Source organism: Saccoglossus kowalevskii, chromosome 10 (assembly GCF_978046115.1).
Source record: "Saccoglossus kowalevskii chromosome 10, keSacKowa6.1, whole genome shotgun sequence".
Classification (NCBI taxonomy): domain Eukaryota; kingdom Metazoa; phylum Hemichordata; class Enteropneusta; family Harrimaniidae; genus Saccoglossus; species Saccoglossus kowalevskii.
This window is the reverse complement of record NC_140650.1, coordinates 11,512,675-11,538,979: the sequence shown is the minus strand read 5'-3', so window position 1 is coordinate 11,538,979 and position 26,305 is coordinate 11,512,675. Positions and strand designations below refer to the sequence as shown.

General features: G+C 36.6%; 1 protein-coding gene across 1 annotated transcript; it reads right to left on the bottom strand.

The window, feature by feature from the left end:
- Positions 1-5,421: 5,421 nt before the first annotated feature.
- Positions 5,422-19,761, bottom strand: LOC102807495 (15-hydroxyprostaglandin dehydrogenase [NAD(+)]-like). Its single transcript, XM_085504711.1, has 7 exons — positions 19,569-19,761; positions 16,444-16,570; positions 15,023-15,129; positions 14,061-14,157; positions 13,229-13,305; positions 10,950-11,089; positions 5,422-5,892 (listed from the first exon to the last, which is right to left on the bottom strand). The coding sequence occupies exons 1-7, from the start codon at positions 19,659-19,661 to the stop codon at positions 5,742-5,744; spliced, it is 792 nt and encodes a 263-aa protein (XP_085360837.1). The 5' UTR covers positions 19,662-19,761; the 3' UTR covers positions 5,422-5,741.
- Positions 19,762-26,305: the final 6,544 nt, after the last annotated feature.

Genomic DNA, 26,305 nt, shown 5'->3' with positions numbered 1-26,305 from the left:
ATTTTTTTAGATCGGATTCAGAATGGCTGCCTAGTGGCCATATTGTTTTAATGAATGGGCTATGCAGGAATTGATGTGCTTTATTGGCAAAATGACTTCATTTTGGCGTCTAGTTCCGTAAGCATTAGCAGCAGCAGTTGCTTACAGGACCACAAGGCCCCCATGTTGAACTTGATGTTCAGGGTTCAATTGTCGGACCAAGCTCTGGCGGCTCTCCCTTGATGGAAGGACGTCCGGAATTTAGAAAGGGGATGTCCTAGACCGGACGGCTCCCTCACTGACTCTCATTATGGATGTGTTGCTCCAAGTTGTTTTGAAGACTCTGATAGGCTTTTTTGCCAGGAATCTCAGGACGTGATTCTTAACCGATCGTCTTCCTACGCTTTACAAACATAGTAGGCATGGAGGGCCGCCAAGGAACGGATTCTATGACCTATCCGAGATCCGAGTTGGTACACAAATCGACCGAGGTGTCTTGGGACAGAGAAAAGTGCATGTTTAGCTGTTATGGGTTGGGCAAGCAAGACCGCCCAGCCTTAAATATATCACCATTTTACGTTGAATTGTTGATATGGTCGTGGAAGCGTACACTTAATGGCTTCTTCAGTGACCAGCTTGAAAACAACACCAGGTGAGGGCACACAAAGTGCGCGGGATAGCCAACTCTTTGGCCTTGATGTCTGGTGCTTTCCTTGAACAGTTGCTTCGAGCAGGGTTTTGGAGATCTCAGAATGCATTCCTTAATTACTACCTGAAAGACCTCCAATCTATGGAGGAGGAAGTCTACAGGTTTGGGCGCCAGAGGTGATGGGTCAGGGAGTGTTCACGGACCCATCTCGCACCACCAAGGACCCCTGCGCATGAAAGCATACTATTTCTGATTTCTAACCAACCCCAGTTTGACACAATCCCTTTTTGTAGCCTACCTCGGTTTCACAGCAGACCTTTCTGATTGATAACCAGCCCCAGTTTCACACATATCCTTTCTGATTTATAACCATACCCAGTTTCATACTAAACTTTTTATAATTGTTAACCAGCTCCAGTTTACAGTAGACGTTTCTGATTTCTAACCAAACCCAGGTTCTCTCTAAACTATTTCTGTTATCTAATAAGACCCATTTTCACACTAGACCCTTTCTAGATATCTAACGACCCCCGGTTTCACACTAGACGCCTTCTGAAATCTATCAAGCACATTTTAAGCTAGGCCCTTTCTGATTTCTAACTACTTAAGGTTTCACACTAGCTCTTTTCTGATTTCTAACCCTAATTCAATGTTTTCTCCGCATCAAGTGTGCATTGTAGCGAAACAGTGCGATTCAGGCAGCAGTTTTTTGACTGAGTTTTCTGAGGTACTCAACGTAAGTGCTGTCTGGCAAAATTACTTTGTTCTTATTAGGGATCCCTGTCTTTTTTAAATGGCACACACAAATGCATGCCTTGTTCATTTCTCAGTGTAGTTATAATGGAAAAGATGAAGGAAAAGCACTCAAAGAAAAGCTCCTCACCTGACTCAAAAAGTCCACTCGGTTTGTGGGAATTGCTACCAGGATTTCCTGGCTTAGAATGCACATAGCAAATGTCACCTTTGTTTAAAATGGTTCAGAGATTTGCCATGAGGGCGTGCCTGCGCTGTAATTGGTATCTCCTGGATAGTTTTCAAAATCGTGTTCATGATGCAGAGACTGGTCGTGTTGCCAATGCTAGTTGCGTGGTCGATTTAGGTGGCCCTGCGGTTGTGAGAATGTTAGTATGGATGGAAGGGGACTGAACAGGACAGGACGTCGGTTTCGTCTCTTCTCTCCTTTCCTGCCAGCTAGGGATCATCAGTCAGAGCCAGTACAGGTCCCTCCCCTTTTGAGGGCTCGCAGGTACAACCTCGGGCTGCCCCTCGGAGTCCATTCTCCAAAATGACTACATGAAACATGTTGTGGGAGTGATGCAGGAAGTCATCGGCACTAGTGACTCGATGTTCATACCCTCAGCCTTGATGCTGAAGCAGTTTCTCTTAGTAGTGTAATGGGTTCCGGGATCCTAGACAGGGGATCCAAGTCAACAACCATCCAAGTCCCATCCACACCCACTTACTAACCTCAGACAGGGGGTTCCTGTCCACCCACTCACCATAGCTATGACGCTGATTAGAGATTCCTTCCTCACAGGTTGGGACGTGCACCTAATGGACAAACAAACCCAAGGAATATGTCCTCTGCATTGGATTCAGGACCACAATATCAATTGACTCGAACAGAAAGCAGTGCACTTCGCATTGATATACTTTCTATGCATAGTTTTGGGCTCTGCACGGACAACACAGCGATGGTCTCCTACATCAAAAAGGAGGGTGGACCAGTCCCATCGCTGTCAGTTCTGGCAGAGCAAATTCTCCATTGGTGCCTGAAATGCAATGTGAAACAAACTGAACTTTTGAGGGGTGCAGATCAGTCAAGCAGACGCCCTCTCGTGGCTCCAGAGCCCGAATTGACAGGTACCCCAATGGGTATCCTCCAGACTGTTTCACTGTGGGACAGCCCAGTATAGACCTATTCGCCACACCGTGGAATAGCAAGCTTTCAACGTATGTGACACTTGACTCCAGGAGCATGGGCTATGGACGCATTATAGATCCTGTGGACCCACATGGTTACATAAGCTTCACACCTTCCCGCTGATTCACTGGGTACTGGAGAAACTTCGACAGAAGCACACCTGCATCATTCTCAGATGGTTTCGCCACTCTTATGGAAAATCAAGTTGTGCTGAAGACAGAAATCAGGTTTCTCGCCAAGAACCAAATCCCAGGGCACGATCCACAGCCAATCGTCATCCCCTGTTTGGCCAATATTGTAGCCCAGGGATCAGGAGGAATTGTTCTATGCCTGGTTCGAGCTTTGAGTTGCTATAAGAGTCGTGCTAGGCAGCCAAGGCAAGGCAGCAAGCACATGTTTATGTGTTATGGCCAGGGTAAGACGAACCAGCCTCCCCAACTTTCATTTCTAGGTGAATCACTTCATAGTGTTCAAGCTTTATGACCGATTGTCGTCCTTAGCACAGGGTCTACAGAAATACCAAGGACGAGTGCATGAGGTTTGTGCAATTGCTAACTCATTAGCTCTTGCGTCATGTACCCCCCCCAAACACATACTTAGGCCAGGCTTCTGGAGAACGCAAAACGTCTTCATCAATTATTACTTAAGCGAATGCAATCCATTGAGAAGGTCTTTTTAGGGTGGGTCACCATCATCGTGGGTCAGACATTGATTGGTGAACCAGCCTGATGACCACAGGAATTACTGCGAATAGGCGATAGAGCAGTCATGATTTCTGCTGTCAGAGCTACAACATTCTCAGGCCCCACTTTCGAACTATGCCTTCATGCAGAACTGTTTTTGAAATGCTGGTTACTCCAAAAATAGGGGTTGGGTCTAGCGTACTCTGGCAATGCCAACTCCGTCACCCCTCAGCAGTATGCTTTTACTATTGGGAACGACACTTACAAGATAAGACACCATTTTTACTGGTCTTAGCTAGCTAGGTTGTAGTCATAAGTAAAATTTGTCCCGGGATCGGAGTACTTGAGTACTTCTTTATTTCTCATTTGCTCGGAAACCCACCACCCCTCAGCATCTGACTCTGCCTACAGTTCAAATTAGTAATTTTGACTGACCGGAGTATATGGTGGGTAACTGAACATGGTCTCTTTCAACAACCCCACTTTCCGTAGCTATTGGTTTTAAGTCCTCATATACAGAGAAAACAGGGAGTGAACATAATACAAAATGGCACTGACCTCTTGACCTCGGTCATGTGTTACGTGACCCTGACCCAAATTACTCTCTCCGTCATTGGCTGAATCGCATATTATTGCCTACAGTTTAAAATAGTCATTTTGTCTGACCTGAGTCTATAATGGGTATGAACAGAGGTGCCTCTGGAATGAACTAGGTAAATGGGCGGATTGAAAACCCTATGCCTAAGTTTCACACAGACCCTTTCTGATATCTATCTAGGCCCAGGTTCTGACTAGACGTTTCTGATTTCTAGTCAAACCTAGTTTCTCTCCGATTTCTAGCCAGTCCCAGTTTACAGTAGAACTTCTGATTTCTAGCCAGCCAGTGTTTCACACTACCCCTTGGGCTAAGTTCTAACCAGTATTTGGTTTGAGTTTTATCTTTGTGAATCCTTGCTGTGAGATATATTGAAAATATTTTTGTCATAGTAATTAGTCTTGTTACCTTAGTCTAATAACTAACTATATTCAAACTAAATCTATACTATGTACCGTCTATAACATACGTATTAGCTCTATTCCAGGCGCATTGTCAACATGCCTAAACAGTAATATGTGGCAATTCTGTTATTAGTTGGGTCACACTGCCCTGTTAAATGCACAGTTAACTTTTTAGCATATACACAGTAAGAATATACAAAGCCCGATTTAGTTCTGATGGGCGGGCTGGTACTTATGCCACAGAGTTGCAGGAGGCCATGTCAAATGATAGTGATATTGAAAGTGTGGTAGTGAAACCTCTCGAAAAGAAAAGTCAGTTACTGGCAAGCCGTTGGTCATCCATGAAACTGGCGAGGCTAATATGGTGGTATATATCTTGAGTTGTTAATAATAATATATTGTATGCCAGACATAACTTACAGCTCGTATTTATTGATAGAATAGTACGATAGGAAAGCATAGATTTTTCTGCCAGTATGATGCTGCAAACAAGTGGTTATTGTTTCTCCTAGCAGTGAGATAATAGTACCATATCGTAAAGCGGATAAGAAAAGTGGTACAAATGTGGTTGGATCATATACCATATACGTTTAGCAGAGTGCAACTGTGGTAATAATGGCGTTGTTGGTAGCGGTAGTTACAACGGGGAAAAGGTGAATATGTGCTGGACATGGACGCACAAAAAACAGAATAGGAGCTGTCTTTTTACAGATCCAGGAAAGAGTGGATAGTGAAAGCATATGACAGCAGGTTACTCGATCGGCAAAGTATGCTGTAAATATTGAGTCACAAGGAGTGTATAATTGGCTTTGGTGAATTCAGTACTTGTATGATAGAACTTATCATTCAGATAAAAGGTAGTTGTTTAGATTCAAGCGTCTGGAGGGACACCTCTCCAGGTGGAAGGAATTCCTTGGGGGTAATATAACTTTATGGTAGTGAACAGACCAGGAAAGATATGTGATCAATTGCGAGTTCGAAATGCTATTCATCATTTCAATGTGAGAATCAATGAAAACTTATAAAGTATTGAGTACATAAATCAGAAATAGGGCAAATTTAAAATTGCCACAAAATTAGCCTAAATAAGACTTTTAAATTGAGAAACATGTGAAAATGCTTAAAATTATTATTCACAGATTGTAACAAGAAACAGATTAGTTCTGCGCAATGTCCCAGGCCATATATATAGTATCAAGTTTTATTGAAATTTGGTAGTTCGTAGGAAAAAAGCTAAAAGATTACAATTGTCTAAATAATATGCAAATTAGATCGGATTTCAACTAAAATATAACCAGGTTTCTACATTATCCCAGAGCATATAATAACCAAGTTTCCTTGCAATATGTTGAATTGTACCCGAGAAACAAAAAAAAAACTTGTTTGGGTAATTGTTTCTGCTCACTGAAAAGCCAGTCTGACAGTTCCTATGTTGATTACAAAATACAAATCACATACAAACTTACACAAAATGTTGTATTGTTTCATGTTTTTGTGTGAAATTGACTTAGGTATCGTCTTGCATTGCAATGAACGATGTTTTAAACTCAGGTGGATCTACTACTGAGAAAGGAACATCATGTGTCACCACGCATGCACAACCATTGTATTTGGCATCCTCTATCATCGTTACCACGTGATCACCTATCACATATGGTCTGTAAAATAACACAATAATATATCATATTTATATATTATCATTATGATAGTTGATGATCATGATATACATGGGATGAGTTGTTTAGATGGCTTCAGAAATAGAGAATAATGCACCGTCTGGAAGGTCGCCAAAGATAGACTAGAATAACGAGCATGTTTAATCAATATCCTTGCCGAATGCAAAGTATTGGAAGTGTCATTTCCTCTGTAGAAGACGTACACAGTTAATTCACTAAGGAGTTTGTGTCGGCAGTAAGGCATCATCACGTTACCCCGTGCTTGGGCCTAGAGTAAATATGTATTTGCTGATACTAGTGAAGTTAAATATATTGTTATTTGATTCATATCTGCTTTGCACTTGTACATTCAGCGGATGATAGGGAGTACGTTTTGTGATGCTAAATAATACATTCACTGTGTTGAGTGTAAGAAAGTGGTTCACATGGCAGTCATCTTGCGTTCAGGTGTTTTTTTACTGCGTAGTTTGAGTGAAATACATTACAGGTGGTGACGAGTTTGGGGATCATAACATTAGGACACTGAATCAGAAAGCTTCTAACCAAGAAGGCCTTGACTTTCAAACAGGCGGGCAGTAGTGTAAACAAAGTAGTTGGTAATGGTAGTGAAATGAAATACAGACACAGTAATCGTGATAGGGGGAAATCAAGAAATGGCGGATTCAAAAAGAGTCAACCTACACAGGTCAAAAGTCATCTCAGCCAGAATTTGACCCCTAAACTATGTTGGAGATGGGTTTTACAAATCACGATGCAAGTTCTTGTTGATTTCGAATAATTGTCATACTAAACAAATGTGCCATTCATAGAAATATGTCCATGACGTGACCTGTACTACCAGTGACAGAGACAAAACAAGTTCTGATGATGAACAATTGAGAATTTACACAGTATATACAGTTTGTAAGGGAAAGGAGGAACTTTCCAGTATACATGAACAATTAGAAATTGAACATGTATGATTGGATATATTGAAGTTGACACTGGATCTAGTGTATCTGTGGTATCCAGTCAGTTTTACATTGATCATTTAAAACATTTATCCTTGTGTAAAACTTTAGTTACTCAGAAGGACTATGTAGGCAATCCTATAAATGTATTAGGGGAATGTAAGTTGAATGTTATAATTGGCAGAGTTTCCAACTTCCATTGTTAGTAGTTGAGGATAGGAAACATCTAGATAGAAATTTGCCTAAAGTAATTAGACTGCACTGGTCTAATCTATTTAAAGTCAACTGTGTGTCTAGGGATACAACTAATTCAAGTAATACTCGTACATATTCAGAATCCGGTGCTTTTCCACCACAGAGTATTAGGAGGGAATCCGTTTGTCTATGGTTTAAACAAGGAAGTTAGTTCCGATCCTTTTAAAGGATTTACAGCATCAGTAAACTTGAAAGAGGGCACTAAACCTATTTTTGTAAAGCACGACTTGTTCCCTACGCGTTGAAAGATGCAATTGAAAGGCAATTAGATGACCCAGAGATAGAAGGAAAAATATATCATATAGTGATTAAGCCAGTCCCACTGTAAATGTGCCCAAGTCAAACGGTTCGGTCAGAATTTGTGGCTATTATAAAGTGTCTGTAAATAGAGTAGTAGAGGTAGATCAGTGCCCACTTCCTTCACTGAAAGACTGTTTTTGGCAATTTTCAGGTGGGAGAATATTCAATAAATTAGATTTAAAACAAGCCTATACACAATTACAGCTAGATCCCGAGTCCCAGGAATATTTGACCATTAATACTTATATCGTTATAAAAGATTGAATTAAGGAATTGCAAGTGCACCAGCCATTTTTTAGAAAACTATGAATAAAAAGTGGCATTCATCGTGTTATTTGTCGCATAGATGAGTTTTCAATCTCTGCAGGTGATGACCAAGAATATGACATTATATTGTATCAAGTACTCAGACATTTGGAGAAACATAATGTAAGTTTGAATGTAGCCAAGTGCAAATACCTTGTGACGAGTTTAACTTTCCTTGGACATCAGCTGCATAGAGAATGTATTAAGCCACTTGACGACAAAGTAGAAGCCATTGTAAAAGCACCCAACCCAACCAATCAAAGTGAATTGAGAGCTTGGTTGGGAATGATTCAGTTATATTCGCGTTTCCTTGGCAATTTATCATCCATGTTGAATCCATTAAACAAATTGTTACAGAAAGGGGGTTGCCTGGAACTGGAGTGAAAGCTGTGAAGCAGGCATGACTAAATGTAAGGAAGTCTTACTTAGTTCTGATGTACTAGTTCATTATGATCCAAAGTTACCAGTTATGTTATGTTATCCTGTGATGCATAACCCCATGGAGTTGGATCAGTAATTGCCCATGTGATGGTAAATGGATCTGAGAGGCCAAATGCCTACGCTTCCCGAACATTGTCAGTAAGTGAAAGAAATCGTGCTCAAATCGAACGGGAAGCTTTGGCTATTATATTTGGTGTGAAAAAGTTTCACAAATATTTACATGAACGGAATTTTATCTTAGCAATAGACAATAAACCACTGACGGCAATTCTTGGTCCAAAATCAGGCCTTCCACTAATTGCAGCTGTTTGAATGCAGGATGAGCTGTACTTTCGTCTGGTTACCGTAAGCAGACTACGACAATGCAGATGCTCTATCACGTCTACCCCTACCGATGAAACACAATTCTGAAGATGGCAGAATTCATAAAATTTCTTGTATAGATGATTTACCTTTGAGACCAAGGGATGTGGTCAGGACTACTATGAAAGACCCAGTTCTCACCAGAGATCATGATTTCATAATACATGGGTAGCCTGATAAAGTGGATGAAAAGTTCAAACCATACTACAATAGTCATTATAAACTCTGAGGCGAGTGGTGATTCCTACGGTGTTATGCCTAAAGAACATTTGGGAATTGTCCGATCCAAAGCCTTTGCCAGAAGCTATCTATGGTGGCCTAGACTAGACGAGGATCTAGAATTTATGGTAAAATGCCCAAATGTATGTATGGCAGTACAAAAAAGTCCACCAAAATCACCCTTATATCCCTGGCAGTGGGCCAGTCGCCCATGGCAACACATTCATATAGACTTTGTCGAGAACTACCACTTCGGCCGAGACCATAAAGAAATTACGCATAGTGTTATTTTAGACTTCCAGAGAAAATAGTTTCTGATAATGGACCTCAGTTGGTGTCAGATGAATTTGAAACATTTCTGAGAAACAATGGTATTCAACACAATTTGGTACCTATCAACCATCCAGCATCCAACAGAGAGTGGCAGAGAGAACTGTACAAACCATGAAATATAACTTGACTAAAAAAGTGTTAGATCCCTGCAAAAGTTCTTTATTGCATCAATTAGCTGTATTTCTTCTAATATATACACCTCATTCAGTTACTGGTCAAACTCCAGCCTATTTATTTTTGAGGAGGAAATTGGAAACCGATTTATCCTCTTAAAACCTAATCTCGAACAGACCATAAATAAAAAAACAGGATAAACAGGTTCAATATCATGATAAGTCAGGAGTAAAAAATACATCAAGTTGATGTGGGGGAAAAGGCGTATGTAAAGAAATTTCGAAGAAATGGTGATAGGATTAGTTCCTGGTATTGATCAACGTACTGGTACCTTAATCTATAAGGTAGATATCAATGGTATCACAAAATTGATTCACATGGAACAGATTCGGGCATGTACTCAGACTTACATACTGTTGAATTTGGTGTCAAACAACCTAACCATTCTAAACCTGTTCCAGATTCCTCTGATAAGCACTACAAGTCTACAATATATAATAGCTCTGACATCCCTATTATCACAGACTTGGCTGCTAAATCTAGTGACATTTCAGATATGTCAAAATCTCCACCTACTCCTGTTCAAACTTCAGAGTATGTGGTAACACGGAGTGACAGTTGCACAACTAAAACAGTAGGAACTGTTGAACGACGTTATTACCCATTGAGAATGAGAAAACCAAAAGTGTTGTTGGATTTATAAGAAACATTTAAGAAAGAAAGAAAAAAAGAAAGAAAGAAAGAGGTACACATTGCAGCCATCTTGCGTTCAGGTGTTTTTCTTACTGCCGTAGTTTGAGAGCAATGCATTAAGCAGGCTTGCAACTACTGTTATTTTGAGGTGAATTGAAAAAAAATCCTATGCACCAAAGGCCTGGGATGAGTGATTTCTTTGTCTGTTGCTCGTGTGTTGCTCTTCTGAAAAATCATATTAGGCCTTTGAGGATGTTCGATTTTATTATTCTCACACCAGTAACTACCAAATCTTTCAAATCATGCCAAAGCACTGATGTTATTCACCTAATTTCTAATAATAAAAATGAATAGTTAATTTTGTATTCTATTTAATGAACGAACTTGAAATACGAGCAAATCATCACTTCCAAAAAGAAATTTGTTCAAAAAATTAGGATTACTAACCCATACAGATATAATTAATTTTAATAGATTCGATTGAATATAGAGGGCGCTATGCAACTCGCCTGAAGCATTGCTTTCTAGACGCTTGTATTGTATACATACCAGTCAAAACTTATGTGAAAAAGGTGTTCTATTCAAAAAAGCAACAATTATTGAGAGAATTATGTTCCGTAAAATAACTGATTTTTGAGTTGTTGCTGTAACTCCATTATGATTTTAATAAATTGATGTGATAGAAATCTGTAAAATAGAGTTTGTGTTATGCTTATAACAAAGGAATTGCTTTGAAACGCATTCAAGTTATAACACCTGATATAATCAAAACACTTTGAACCTATTAACACAAAAGTGTCACTGATTCCATTCAATTCCATTGTTTTCATCTAATCTTGTTGCGTATTGGTGGATATCACTTTGTTCATAGTAAAATATAGTCTTTAATGAGATGCGAAATGTTTGGGGTCAAGGGTAAACATTTGCTCATGGCTTAATAAACGTGACACATTACATTGTAATTTCCGCCGATGCCCGTGCATTGCATGTTGTCACTTCTCAACTCTTCTCAGGTGGTATTAATTTTTATTAAATACACACTACATAGACACAGCCACTACTTACTCTAAAAATGTCTCCTTCTTCAACTTTTCTTGAACTATTTCGTCGTATCTTGTTATTAGGGTCCTCGGAAGTTGGGTGTTTACTGTACCAGGACAAATTGCTGTAACACGGATATCATTTTCAACCATTATTGGCTCAAACTATTAAAACACAAATGGTAAATAATTATGGTACAGTATGTTTTGTAAATTTAAGATCATATCGCTTAACAGTAATTGGTCTATCTTTCACGTATACTCTGATTATTTACTTAATATATATTTATTTGTCGATTATTGGAGATTTCCCGAACTTACAATATTCAATTGTTTTATATTTGGAAGAGGTTGTCGTACAAAATAGTTTATATAGCTACAGAAAATAGACATGTTATGGGTAGATCAGATTCGTAATTACCAAATTGCCATTCATAATTTATGTTCATTTTTCTTTGACATTGACATTTAAGAATTACATTTTACATATTCTTGATGGGAATGACAATGACAATAACCTCAAATAATGACCCAAGTGTGAATCATGAATTATGGAACAGCAAACATGAAAACGACAATCATCAAGGATTCATGAAGAGTACATAAAAATATCAACGACCTAATATATCCAACACAACGCCTAATTAGTTTGATCACTGATGGATTATAAATGTGTCGCATGTTTAATCTAAATTAACATATGAATATTACTATTCTTCTTCATGTCTACTTCCTCATTTTTTTTATTATCCATAAAAAACTTTATTAAAATTAAATCATTCTAGAAATGTAAGACACTTTCTCGCAAATGCTAAACTACATTTAAACACTTGCGTATTCAGATTTATCTGTTACTTCTCGACGAATCAGAATGTGCCCTTGTGGGACTTTACTAGGAGTTAACCAGCGGGTATAAGGATGGATTAAACCGTATTGTTCGCTTTAACCAGTAAGCGTCTGAGTAAGCAGTTGTTTAAATGAGTTTCACTATATAGTTTACATAGCCGATTTCACCAGTTTTTGGTGAATTTTCTACAAACCCCACCGTGTTTAATCGGTAAGACGTTCATTCTGGCGACGAACAATACGTCGATCATCAACTCAGCAAAAACGACCCCAGTGTTCACGGCGCACCTGACGTCTTGGACATATAAGCTTATTCCATAGCCCACCTGATAGGGAGTAAGGCATGCATTTGAACAATATTTGAAAAACTTTATTTTGGTAATTCATAGATAAGTAATTACAAATAAGTAATTACACATCTTTGTTCTGTATATCCAAGATACATCTTCTCTCATATTAGACACCATAACTCGAGGTTTGTTAAAAATCCAAGGTGGCAACCAAAGCAATTCAAGTTTATAGGCTAGAATGGCACCCCTACCCACAACTCTCACAAACACTACGTTTTAGTGATTTTGTTTGGTTATGCTGAACAAAATAATGTTCACAATTCAATAGTTTGGAATGCTCTGCTCATTATTTGTATATTTTTTTTATTTTCCAAGTCGTATATAATGTATGTATTATCTAATGTAACACCAAAATCCATATATGATACATCGAAGGAGTCAGCTCCTATTATTTACATCCCACTGAATATTTATAATCGGGTTTTACCTTCATTGAGTTATTAATTTTTAAAATATTTTCTTATATGTGTAGTTGCCCTTATGTATGTTATTTTTGTTCGCCCTTGTTTGCTCATATAACAGTTATTATTGTCGTTACCGTGTCTTGATCTAAAGTTAATATGAGTCTGTTAACATAACTGAATAACAATTGTACGTTGCTACCAGTTAACAGCGCGGAGAATGGTTGAACAAATGTGCCGAATGTTTATCTTAGACTAAAGTTCTGGATAGTTTTTATAAATATTTAATATCTCATTATGGAGTAACATTAACAAATGTCAGAACACTTCTGAGTAACTGTGCGCTGTGATATGTTCCCTCTAACCTCTCAGCCATTTCTGATTGGAAAAAATTACAATATGGGGTTATGCGAAAACTGTCACGTTGTCTGTATATTCAGATATCACCGACACATTGTTGTGAATCGTACTATGTCGAATAGCAATGGTACAAAAATATGATTTGCTATACCATCTTCCTTCTAATTAATGTCATTTATAATTAGATTAATTTAAATTAAACAAGGCAGCCACTATATGCATTGCTGGCATGTTAAATGCTCATATACGTAAATGTCCAATAGGAATCCTATTGAACTGAGAAGACAACTGTATCCCGCTAGTATTCCTATACGAACACTACATTTGGTATCTATGATTTGCCTTACCGCCACACTTCTTGCAAATCCGACCAAACCACTCTTGGCGGCTGAATACACTGGCAAAACAGGAAGCGGTGTCAAGCCTATCAAAAAATGTGTTTAAATCATTATAAGAAATCTCTATATGAAAACAGGTTGGGCAGAATTTGTTTGTTTTTTACTTTTATTGCTTATTATGTCTCTAGTAACGTCTAGATTGTCACGAATAAAATTTGTCTATGTATGGAAAAATAAATATAAAAAGACCTTGAAACATTGCAATACTATATTCTAAACGTTTTACGCAAAAACAAAATATTCTGAACAAAATGGAACAATGAAGTCCTCCTAATCACATAAAAACAATTAAAATTCATGTCCCTAAAATTATACTACATGTACTGTATCCACCTCAACGCCCCCTATAGTTTAATATAACATACATTATATAACAGTTCAAAATATAGTAGTACAGCATAATGAGCAAAATGTATGAACAATACAATCAGTGTGATCCTATATTAATACTACATGTACTGTATTAATCTCGATGTATCATACACATATAAGTATCTTACATAATAATTTAACATGAAATATTTAAAAGTTCATAAATAATAGTGCAGTAATTTGAATATGGCCAGATAACAATTGTAGCCACAAAAAGAAGACAATTTCAAATGAAATTTAATCAATATCTTGAAAAATAAACATATAACACGTAACACTATAAAACTTACTCGAAAGCCTAAACTGCTCTCAAACTCGAATATCATATTAACCAATTAGATAAAAAGGACAGAATTTCTCCGCTCTTAAACACTGCACTTCAGGTAAAAAGTGGTGATGAAATACCAACCTGCAGTAGAAGAATTGATTATTATAACTCCACCATTTCCTCCATTCTTTGTCCCCATATATTCCACAGCAAGATATGTGTTTCTGATTGTAGAAGTCTGGAAGGCATGGATGTCAAGAACAGTACATGAATAACATAGAATATAAGTTGTATGTTTTAGCGCAATGTACAATGTTATAATTAAAGACGATGTACCTTGTCATATCCTTATGCGATGTACCATATTATGCCTTATGGCGATGTAACATATTATGTTTTATTGTGATGTACCATGTCATATCTTATGGCAATATAACATGTCATATCTTATGGCAATGTAACATGTCATATCTCATGGCGATGTACCGTATCATATATTATGACGAATGTAACATGTCATATCGTATGACGATGTGCCATATTATATCTTAATATTTCAAAGTATTTATTCTCATCGAATACTGTTTTTTGTGTGAGTTTTCATCGGCTCTATGATACATCGTAGTATTAACTCATAACAATTGTTTCTTCTAATTTGTAGTTAGTTAGTTAGCTAATCAGTTGAGGACATTACTAGCCATTATAATTTTATATATGGTCTGATAATAATCACAAAGCATATGACCTGTATATATAATAATGTATATAATACATTGATGATATGTGAATTATTATATTTTGAGAATGTAGAAGTTATGTAATGATAATAGCATTCCCATGAAATCACGTGATCAAGATAACCAGACACTGTAAGGTTTTATATTAAAATCAATATTGACATTACTGGAGTTTCAGATACTCGTTTAAAACACGCACATTCTGCTAAGTACTATAAGAAGACTATGAGAGAGAACAATTTATTAAGAACTAATTTGCTTGCGCGAAAAAAATTCACCCCGTGTAACCCAATATCTCCACATGTTTGGTGGACATAGTTGCAGGTCATAGGTCAGGTCATAGCACATGAGACATAGTATACTTACGAAATTAATATCTACCATTCTCTCCCATTCATATTCGTTGCAAATACCAGCATTGCAGATGAAAATATCCACTCTACCAAATGTTGTCTTTGTTTTCCTGAAAACATCTGTTAATTAAACCAAATAAATAGTCGTCAAATTATATGTAAATATGATTCGAGAGTTCGGCAAAAATTCTACAAATTACTGAAAATATAGAAGGCAGGCAGACAGACAGATAATTGGGCAGAAATAAGGGCAGACAGAGAGACATATATTCAAGGACAGTCAGACGTACATACATTTCTGTTTTTATTGCCGAGTTAAAAAATACATTACTTAATTACAAGTTTAAAAAAGTAAAAAGTAAAAATGATCAAATCAAGGCAGTGGTATCAAATTAAAAGTATTTAGTCTAGTATATGACCAAATATATTGAAATCATGACATGTAAGTGGTCGTATCACAGAGTGAATGTCAATAACGATACGAAATGTTCAATGTTCACGTAATACTGTCAGATATTTGAAGATCTTGCCCATTGACTGTTGCGATTGCGTCGTCGATTTATTACTTTTCGATGAATGACTGGATGGAGTGGTTGAGTAAGTGGTACTTGACCTCGTTGATGACTCGGTTGCTGACACGTGGTTTGAAACAAAACATTGCATCAGTAACATCAAGCTTATTTAGTTTATTGTGGCGTGTAAAATGGATGTAATATGGTTTGTTAACGGGTAGCAAAGCAAACTATGACTGTTATTGACGTGTCTTTTCTTTGTCAAAAAGGATTCAGCCTACGTTGTTCCAAATAATGTCAAGTGGTTTATTGATTTTACAGTAGACACACGCTTCACTGCAGTGGAGAGCTCTTCAAATGATAACAGCGTTAATGTTCACAGTCTTCTTTAGAAGTTTCAGACAACTGGGAGAAATCCTCCGACATTTTATTTTGGCATTCAACTGAAACATGTTCAGGCGAAAAAAGCTTTGAGTACACTACCAGGCGAGTCAGTAATTGTTTTCCCTTTATGTTTTTTTGAAACATCAAAAATAAAATGAGGTGGGGCATCATGTCGTTAGGAATTTGGTGACAAGCTCTAATGGCTGCGCCTTTAGTCTTCGATTTGGTAATATTCTCAAGCAATGTCCTTGTCTCATTAATTAATTTTGGAGTATAGAACGGTTTGTTACATCGTTTTCTAAGACTGCATTTTCACTAATAAGTTTGTGTTTCATCATACCATATTTGTAACTCAGCTTTGAAGTATATTGCTTAGTTAGCTCTTTGATTTAATTTACTAATGTCCCACCACCTTTGAATGGAATCAAACCGCAACTTCTGCTTTCTTCAGTAAGCAACTATTAATCGTGTAAAATAGTAAAGTAGTCTTAATAATATAGAAGACTGGAAATGCAGACAGACAGAAAAAACTGCGCACCTTCCATTTGTGACTTCAAAGTGACATCAGCATACATAAACGTGACTCTTTCATTGTCGTATTGCTGGCTGAACTCATTGACAGTTTCTTGACCTTTCTGCTCATGCACATCAGCAATTGTAACACCCTGTTAAAGACAAACAGACAGTCATATTTGTGTATGTGTAATAATTGTGCATTATTAACACGGAAACATCCTGCGATCGGAAAGTCAGAATTTATTTAGGAGGACTTGGAAATATGTGTTTTCTTATAATGGTCAATATTTCTCTCAGCAAAAACAATGGTACTCTATGTATACATTTTACAAACGTATCCCTTAAGCAAAAACTACATGTATAATCCGATTATGAGCCATCACTGTTCCCCACAAAACTCAATGGGTCGTCTAGTAACTGACTGACATGTTTTTGTTTTTATTTCATCGAATGAGTGAAGTTATCTTTTGCCTGTACAACAACTCTCAAAGATCATCTCCCCGACCTTGATTAATGTTTGCTATCATAGAATTTTAACAGAACAAACGTCAAATATTACACGGGATATTCGACAAATGTGAAAGTTTTTTTTTTTCAATCCATAATAAATATCTTGAATCATTCTTCCTTCATATTTAGGATGGACCATTAGAAGGTTAAGCGACACTTTTTCGGCATACACAACTCTTAATCAAGCTTTTCATTTTTTCATTTGTCAAATAGTCAATTCCATTATAAATTGTGTTCATTCTCATTTCTTTACAACGAAATAATGACCCCCCCTCTTATTTCCAGCAAAGCCAGACACATGGCAGGTACATCACGCTAATTACAGGTTCGGTTTACTCATAAATCCATAATGCACACTGCTCTGGTTTATAGGCTCCAGTTTATTCCTTTAAGTATTCATTCCCATGCAAAATATAGCATTTTTATTGAAATATTGACTCGGGTCAATTTATTTTCTATTTACGACCTTAACAACAAGGAACGTTAATGCCGCCTGTGGAGATGGAAATAGTGTGATCTTTAATCGTTTGAATAGAGCGAGATATAAATAAAACATTTTGTGTAGGGAGCACGTCATGACTCCTATGCACTAACACGGCGACATTTACACATGAACAGTCTTGTAAAACATTGGACATAATCCCAGATTATGCATGTTTTTTTTTAAATTATACTTATTTATTCATGACATGGCAATTACTGTGCTCATGAATGTTCATTAATTTGTGGGCAAATACATTCTAGAAGGGTCGATATATTATTTTGGTAGTTAGAAAGGGGGGAATTAGCAATCTTTAGGGTTAATATAAAATAAGGGACCCACTGTGATAGCAGCAATTATTCCTGTGTCCATTGGTCGTGTGCATGTGATTTGCAGATGTTCGTACTCCGACTTGCTTTGACTTGCTTTTATTGGAGGCAGTATTTACTTGTGTTGCATTATGTTATTGTTTGGAATTGAGTTTTTAATATATTGTAAATCTCTTTAACATATTTCATATCTTTTGTAGGAGTTTCCAACACTGCCCTCCGTACCATGAGGATTTGTATACGCCTGTATAAATTCACTGAACCATGTTTGGTAGTGGTAGTCGCCGGTCTTCTGATCAATAAACACACAAGTGTCGCACAAGACAATGACAAGAGTATATATCTATATATAGATATATACTACATATTTCAATTATTTGGTCATTATTACTGCCAATTTGGTGCTTTCTGCGTGTCTAAACTATATGTATGTCATGACCCTTTAGTGTATGAACCAATATGGTGTTTGCCATTTTTGCCATACTTGACCCGACCCAAATCATAATACCAAGACACGTTCCTGTTTATATTGTGACTTTTCTCATCCCATTGAGATAATTGTATCTCAATAATGATACTCTCTTGTACAATGTCTGCTGGTAATTTGGAATGATGTCAAATATAAAAAAGTGGTGGTAAAACAGAATTTCCTGAATTACAAGCTGTTAAATTGAGAGAATTAATGTATCTACAAATGTTGGTCATGTATTTGCGGGTAAATACCTGTCGTTTAATTAATTTTCACCATTACAATTTGTTAAATTGAGAGAATAAATGTTTCAACAAATATTTTAGACTTATTTTGGTATAAACAATTTGCGTTTAATTATTTTGTACCATTACTCATTGTTAAATTAAGAGAATAAATATATCAATAAATATTTGAGACTTATTTTTGTGTAAAAAAATTGCGTTTCGTCATTGCAGTTTTTTGAAATAAAGAACTAAATATACTGATATGATTGGATATTTGATTTAATTGTGCAACTTTCTAAACCATGAATTCGAACCCTCAATTAGCAATTATACGAAAGAAAATCAGTCTTTGCCTGATTTGTTTTCGTAATATAGGGCACGCATAGTGACACTTTAATCTCTAACAAAACTGACCTTGACTTAGGTTTCTCTCTTATCACGATCTGATAACTGTTGAACACGGTCAGTTGAATTCGTAAGTTATTTTATTATTTATTCATTTAGTTTTGCATGGTGGAGTTTCGTGAGATTTATTATTCACGGTAGTTCAGTGCGGGCCTCGAATCCACTGCCTTTTCAAGCAAAATTTGTTTTACTCGAAGGCACACTTGTATACCACGCCATGAAGTTGATTGTTGAGTGATGATCATTTTAAAACACTTCTTCAATGTCCCGATTAACTAGTTGCATGGGAAATCCGTAACGATTACTTCGGTTCCGGTGAATGTTTATCTAGTGGGATTCAAACCCTTTTTTTGACATGCCGTAATATGCGATCACCTCTACGTTTTATCGTGATTTTGTGAGTGTTGAATGAGGTCTAAAAACTCTTCTTCGGGCGTCACGCCATGACCTAGTTTCAACCACACGGACATTTTGCAGCCTGACTGGACTGACTATATGATCGTTATGTTTAACTGTTAAGCTAGGATTTATTATATTATTATCAAATTCATATATGCCGAAAAAACTACCCCGATTTGGGGGCATGTATTTTGTGACGTCACCATTCGTGTGTAGTTGCGGCTTCTGGAATTGTGCCAAAAAATTATCGAGAACAACCCGTAACTTTAACCAGAATCAGTAACCTGTATGTTGTACCTGTCGATAAACACAAGTGTTAGAACTTACCCTGGCCCCTTTCTTCAGTAAACATTCGGTGACAGCACGTCCAATTCCCTGAGCACCACCAGTGACTATAGCAACTTTACCAGAAATATCCATGATTTCCGATCACATATGACAATTTTTGCTTCCAACTCTTCCAAGAAAGGTTTTGATTATAATACGATCTAAATCATACTCTTTCGTCGGTGTTTATAAACCCTCGTGTGATTGGTCAATGCTTGAACAGCTTTTCCAATACTGTGATTTACTCCCTGTTAAATTGAGTCCTGTGTACAAGAATTTTACATGGGGGTAACGTGCAAATGACTGTGGGAGAGTTATGATGGGCACTGGAAAACTATATGGAAAAGTGATTAAAATGTTTCGATTACAGTGAAAGATTTTTTTCAGATCTTTGAACAGTTCGGCATTTAATTAAAATGTTTAAAATGATACAAATTTGCGCATGAAAATACACATTTCTTAATATTTTAACAACTTGGCTTTTTGTATTGGCTGTTTATCATATTTAATTTGTTATTCAGTTGACTAATAACAGACGTAAGCAGAAATCTTCGTATGAGCGTCAAATGACACATTTAAAGTTCGTTCACCTTCACGCAACATTTGCATATAGGAGTAAGGTCAGTCATATCTCTAGTCATAATCTGTCCATACAAAATGAAAATGTTATCAACATTTTAAAAGAAATGATAATTATGTCAATTTTGTATATTTGCTGAATAGTTGTAAGTACTAGTGATTATTTATTTAGAGTCAGTGGCAGTGTATGAATTTTGACACTGCAGTTGACATCTCCTAAGTTTCATGAATTAGATCTAAAACGTCTTTTCGACCCCAAATTCCATGCAAATATTAAGCGTGTCACAAGATCGAAATATACTTAGTATAGTGTAGGTACTGGGCGATTATTTATTCCTAATTTATAGTGATTTATTATCGATGTAGCTATTGATATATGAAACATATATTTAAGCCGAAGGCTGGTATACCACGAGATATTGCACAATTCACGACAAATATGCACGAGCCGCAGCGGTATACCCAACTTCGGCGGGGAGGGGGGTTATTGCTATTATATTATACCAGTATATTGACAATTGACAGTTGTACGCTGAATGCATACACAAATTACATGCGCAACGCAGTTCAAATTGAATACAAACTATTTTTTATTCCGCATGAAAAAGAAACGTATCCGCAATGAATAGAGCAGCGTAAACACACAAATTAGCATAACAAAAGATGACCTTTCTGACCTTTTACTGACTGTGTCAACGCAATTTGAAATACAGGGTTGTGTACAGTTTGGGTCATTAAAACAACGGATTTTCCACGTTTTCATTCCGGTTTTTGTACAATGTGGATTGTAATTTGCCCATTGAAAGTACAGTTGTGAAATAAACCGGTTTTGTGACTCATCATACTACTTGTAACTGTGGATATTTGATGTTCAGCGCCCGGGGGGGGGGGGGCACTTAATGCAAATCGTATTATAGGGACGTGACGCCCTTTGGGGGTCTTAATTTTTTGCTGTTTGGGTCTAGAATGGGGGTATAGATTTGCTTGTTTTTTGGTCCAATATCAGTTTGCCAGTCTAGAATGGGGTATGTTTTGCCACTTTCCATGTATTTACTCGAGTTTTAGTATTTTTATTGTTTTTTTATTGGCATATTTTCACGTAGCGGGTCGTCTTAACCGGGCGCAGAAGTCTGCAACTTTAGGCCATCATTTGTCCCGTTAATGAGCCCCACAATGCAATGTGTTCAGTGTGTACGAAATCAGCGCATGCGTAGTGAAGTCATCAACATGGCGGGAATTGACGGTGTAGACATATTTTTACAGCGAGTTCTAGGATCAAGTGAGAGAATCTCAGAAACTATTGACAAGTTTAAACGTAATTTTACAAATGTTTACTTGAATTGCGTATTGTATATTCATTTTTATTGCTGTGGTGTTTGACCATGACCCATCAGATTTGTAATTTTTTGGGGGGGCCTGGATATTCGTCTAGTATAAAGTTTGGATGAAAACTACCCGGGGAAAACTGTTATTGATTTTTTTCAATCGCAAATAATAATGATGTATAGACCGAGGGGATAGAGCCAATTTTGGCGCTTTTCCGTGACTTTTTTCGGATGGTTATACATTATGTCAATAAAATGAGCGGCAATTCTAACAAAATTCAGATTGCAGAACCCCAGCGGGGAACCATTGTCTCGAGTCAAAGAACAGCTGACATAGTGGTGAAGTGGAAAAGAAAATTTGCAATTTGTGTTCCAATAACGATATTGAAAATGAATATCATTTCATAATAACCGGTTCCAGATACTAGACGCAAAGGAATGACTTATTTGAAGCAGTAGAGAAAAAAAATATTGGGAATGAAAAGAAATTCATATAATAATAATTCACAAACTATGTATCGAAATAAAACATAATAAGTGTTATTATGATTAACTCTTTTTTACTTATATTATTTTTTATTACTAGTATACCTATTTTTTGTTACTATATAGTAGTACATGTCTTTTGTCTTAATAATAATAATAATAATAATAACGTATGTTGATGTGTATTTATAATATTATAAATTTATAATATTAGCATATCTACTACTGTATTTTAGACATATGAGCAAATGGAAATGTTAAATTCTGAAAATATTGTTTGTGAGCAAGTCTAATACTGATCATCTGCTGTTGGCTAAACATTGTGCTTTAATGGCACTATCATACAGCCATGCTGACTTCTATGTGCAGCAAACTAAATTGGCTGCTATAATATCCCAATTTTTTTGATTTGATGAATACCATGCTGGTGACTTGTCTGATATCAAAATTACTGAAAAATAAAATACTATTTTTAAAATATTTCAATTCTGTTCATGATACCTGGTATGCTATATGGGCATTAAATTTAGTTCATCAAATTATCAAAGCTGTAGATATGATTATAGCATGAGTCACAACTTTTTTGTGAATCAAATACTATTAAAATGCTGTGTGTTAAAAAGTAAGTGCACTCTATTTGTTCTTATTTCCCTTGGATTGATCATTCATTCAGATTGATGAGTCTGGATGATGAGAAAATTCAACCTATAACTGAATAAATTTAATGACAATTTGGTCTCTGATGGGATATACAAAATCACTATTTGGTCTATAATGGGGTATTGTTTTTAAGTGAAAATGGTCTATGATGGGGTCTGGGGTTTTATTTCCCGGCCGCACACCCCTACTAAAGTGAAAGGCCAGTGCCCCCCCCCCCGGGGGGGGTCAACGGTACTTGGTTCGACCGAAATTTGAGACGTGGCGGGATGCGGTGTATCATGTACGGCGACCGGCACAGCGACCTCAGTTCCAACATCTGACCTGGATACCTTCGGTATAACCAAAGTTTTGTGACAGTATGACTGACAAGTTTTGTCGTTGTTCTGGGGTAAGTTGGATGGTGTAATATCAGGTTGTCGCATAGTTTTTGTGACACGTACATGATATGCCTTGTCTCAACTCCGGCCGAAATAAAGACTTTGCACGCCGTCGTTCTAATACAGTGGTTGGTGTACACTTGGCACAAATCTGCAGCTTTCGAAATTACCTTCATCATCTCATGTAATTTATTTACCCATAGTGGAGAATTACAATACCATATATCGTCGTCGAATCCTGGGTTGTCCCGTGTTCTTTGAAACAGATGGCAATTACCCGGGTGCAATTTCACTGCAATTTTGTCAGAAAGAATTCGAACGCCGCTACGGGACACCAGTTGTTATTGGTGGCATACACTTTTCCTGTGACTCATAGTTTTTTGCATTTTTTTGTCCTTCAATCCCTGAATCTTATCTAGTACTTAAAGATCATGTTTTCTTTGTTTGAGGTTCGCAATCCATCTCAAAGTCACAAAACGGAGAACAAAGCGTTTTGGCGTTCGTTTAGGCACCTCACAGTGTTGAAGGACGATGGTTTAGGTTTGTGTGACGAACGACAATTACCCAACGACTGACGCTCACAACTTGGATCCCTAACAAAATACAATATTATGGTTGTATAACTTTTCAGATGTTTTTAATTCAGTATTTTTAATCAATATTCAAAATTCAACCACTATATTTCCCTAAAGATCAAATAATACCGGTTTTATGTATTTCCGTATTATACCTGTAGTCAATTCATGTTCCAGGGCCACTTGGTTTAGCCGTGCATTATCAGCCAATATACCATGGATTTCATATGCAAATTTTGTGTTTGGACCAATCAAATCAATGGATTAACACCATCAATATACTGGTGTAATATAATTATGAATATATAATTAAAGCTGCGAACAGCACTGCAGGGATCCAAGCATACACCTGGACACATGGCCATCTAACAGTTTATTTTAACTTACCACCCATGTGCACAACATCAGTGAATGTGTGTATATAATGCATTCAATAGTTCACACAAGAAGCTTCTGACATCAATGCAGTAAAAAAAGATAAAATTGGCCATTTTCAAAAACAGTCAAAGATGGCGGCTAAGTCACGTGATTTTGATTGTGTCAGGAGGAGTTCCAATGGGAGTGTACTAAATTTCAAATCAATCAGAAAAATGTGGCATCAGTTAAAAATAATACTCCCTGTTTGGAAGAAATCCAAGATGTAGGTCAAACCATGTGACCATTCACAAAGAGCTTCACAAACGTTAATGACATTATGTTCAACGGTTCTGAAGAAGAAGATTTTTGAACATTTGCTGTCATTTTTCGAATTTTACAATATGGCGGAAAAGGTCACGTGATAGCTTAAACTTCTTTTACGAGAATTAGGTAGCTCATATAGTAATAATGCTACTATAGAACAATCAGAGTTTCTAGACCCGCGGAAATAGGTAAAATGTCCATTTCGGTTTAACTTCAATCGCAACGTGAGAAGCTATGCTATAGCCGTAATTATTATATACAAATTATCGAGATGATCCGTTGAAGCACTCATGCTTAGCAAATACCCCAAATTTTGTACTTTTTGCCTAAAATGTCAACCATGTGACTGATCAAAATTATATTATTTTTCACGTAAGAAATTATGACCATACATGCAAAATATAAAATTGGGTTGCAGCAGCTATGAAAAAAAAAACGGAAGGCGGAAAATTCACGTGACCGCTAAATGTTGTATTGTTGATATCTATCACACATAACTTGTAATATGTAATGGCTTCATATGAACTTTTAACTCTGGGTCTATTTGCCTACTCAGCTCGGAACTGTTACATCAATACATACGATTAATGTGAATTTAGTCGACTCAAGCCTATCAGGCACTATTTATCTACAGTTCTTTACTATACTGTATGGTATCTAACACAGATTCAAAAACAAACGTGTATTCGACCGTCAGGTTCCTAAAACTCTGCAGCAGCCGCCATATTTCGTCTACGAGCCAAAATATCTATCAAAAACCTGTCAAAATTCTGATTCATCAGGGACTATCAGCATGGGCAATTTCAGACCATTTCGTTCAGAATTTTTCTAACACAGTTTGGCGAAATACGTTGTAAGAATAGGAAGGAGAACACCAGAACGATAACAAAAGGACCTCAATTACGTCTATATTTTGATCCCACACGAACTGCAAACGAAATATTTGTTTATAAATAGTTTCTACAGCTACATGGACTGGTGAATATAAATTGTCCAGAACTTATTATTAATTCTACAATCATGTGAAAAGTAAATTCATTTTACCACAGAAAGTACATAGCATAGATGAAACTATAATCATTTTATATAATGGCTAGTGTTTGTAGAATCCATTAGAAGTTTTCTAATTTACAATACAGTGTCAGATTAAAAGGAATACGATGTGTCATTTAGTAGTTAATAGTCTTCAGTTTGAAAATGTAATTCAGATATCTTTTTTTAAAAAGAGAACAAGGTTTTCCACTATCAAAACACCCAATAATCGTAAATTAAATATGGTACTACAATAGCGGGATAGGCATTGTTATGAAAACCTAAGCTCATGAAAAAAAAAATAATAAGGTAAATACTTTTTATGACTCAAACAAAAAAACAAATAATCTGAATCCGAACCCTAAACCGAACCATGTTCAAGTTTAGCGTAATCAAATATCATGGAATCATAAACAAATTGACATACATGTACAAGTATTGTGTTCACGCAAAATGCAAGTTTAATGAAAAACAGTAGAATTTAACATTTGAACAATTACGATTAGAAATTCGAACCAAATTCCATCATTTATTTGTTGGATTATTTATTAGATAATTGATTACAAAATTTAGGATGCAAATTGAATGTAGAATCGAATTCCCTTTTCCATTATGCTACATATAGACACATCGTAGCCATGTACGTAATTGGAAACGTAAAGTTTTCAGTATTGCAGGCGACGTTTGCGACGTGCATATTAATATCGACATAATGATTTTCAAATAACCGATAGATATTGTTTTGAAGACATACATTCGTTTTTTTATTTTTTCGGCAGTTTGTCCGGTTTTTCCTGTTCTCATCTCTCATTTTCCATCACCCATCGTGTATTTCTCACTCACTAGTTTACACTACATAACCGGAACAAAACTATAACCTCTGGGCTAAATTGCATTGTGATTTTCGGCGTTTATGTAACAGTACAGACATATAAATATTACATTACAAAGATGTAATGTTGTTGATATTTATATGTCATATTTGTATAACTGCACATTAAATTTCATGATGTTACATGCAC

Coding starts and splice junctions, on each gene's coding strand:
- LOC102807495 (XM_085504711.1), bottom strand. CDS start 19,661: ATGGATATTTCTGGTAAAGTTGCTATAGTCACTGGTGGTGCTCAGGGA. Junction 14,158..15,022: donor GAATGGTAGATATTAATTTC/GTAAGTATACTA, acceptor CATGCCTTCCAG/ACTTCTACAATCAGAAACAC. Junction 11,090..13,228: donor GATTTGCAAGAAGTGTGGCG/GTAAGGCAAATC, acceptor GTGTTTTAATAG/TTTGAGCCAATAATGGTTGA.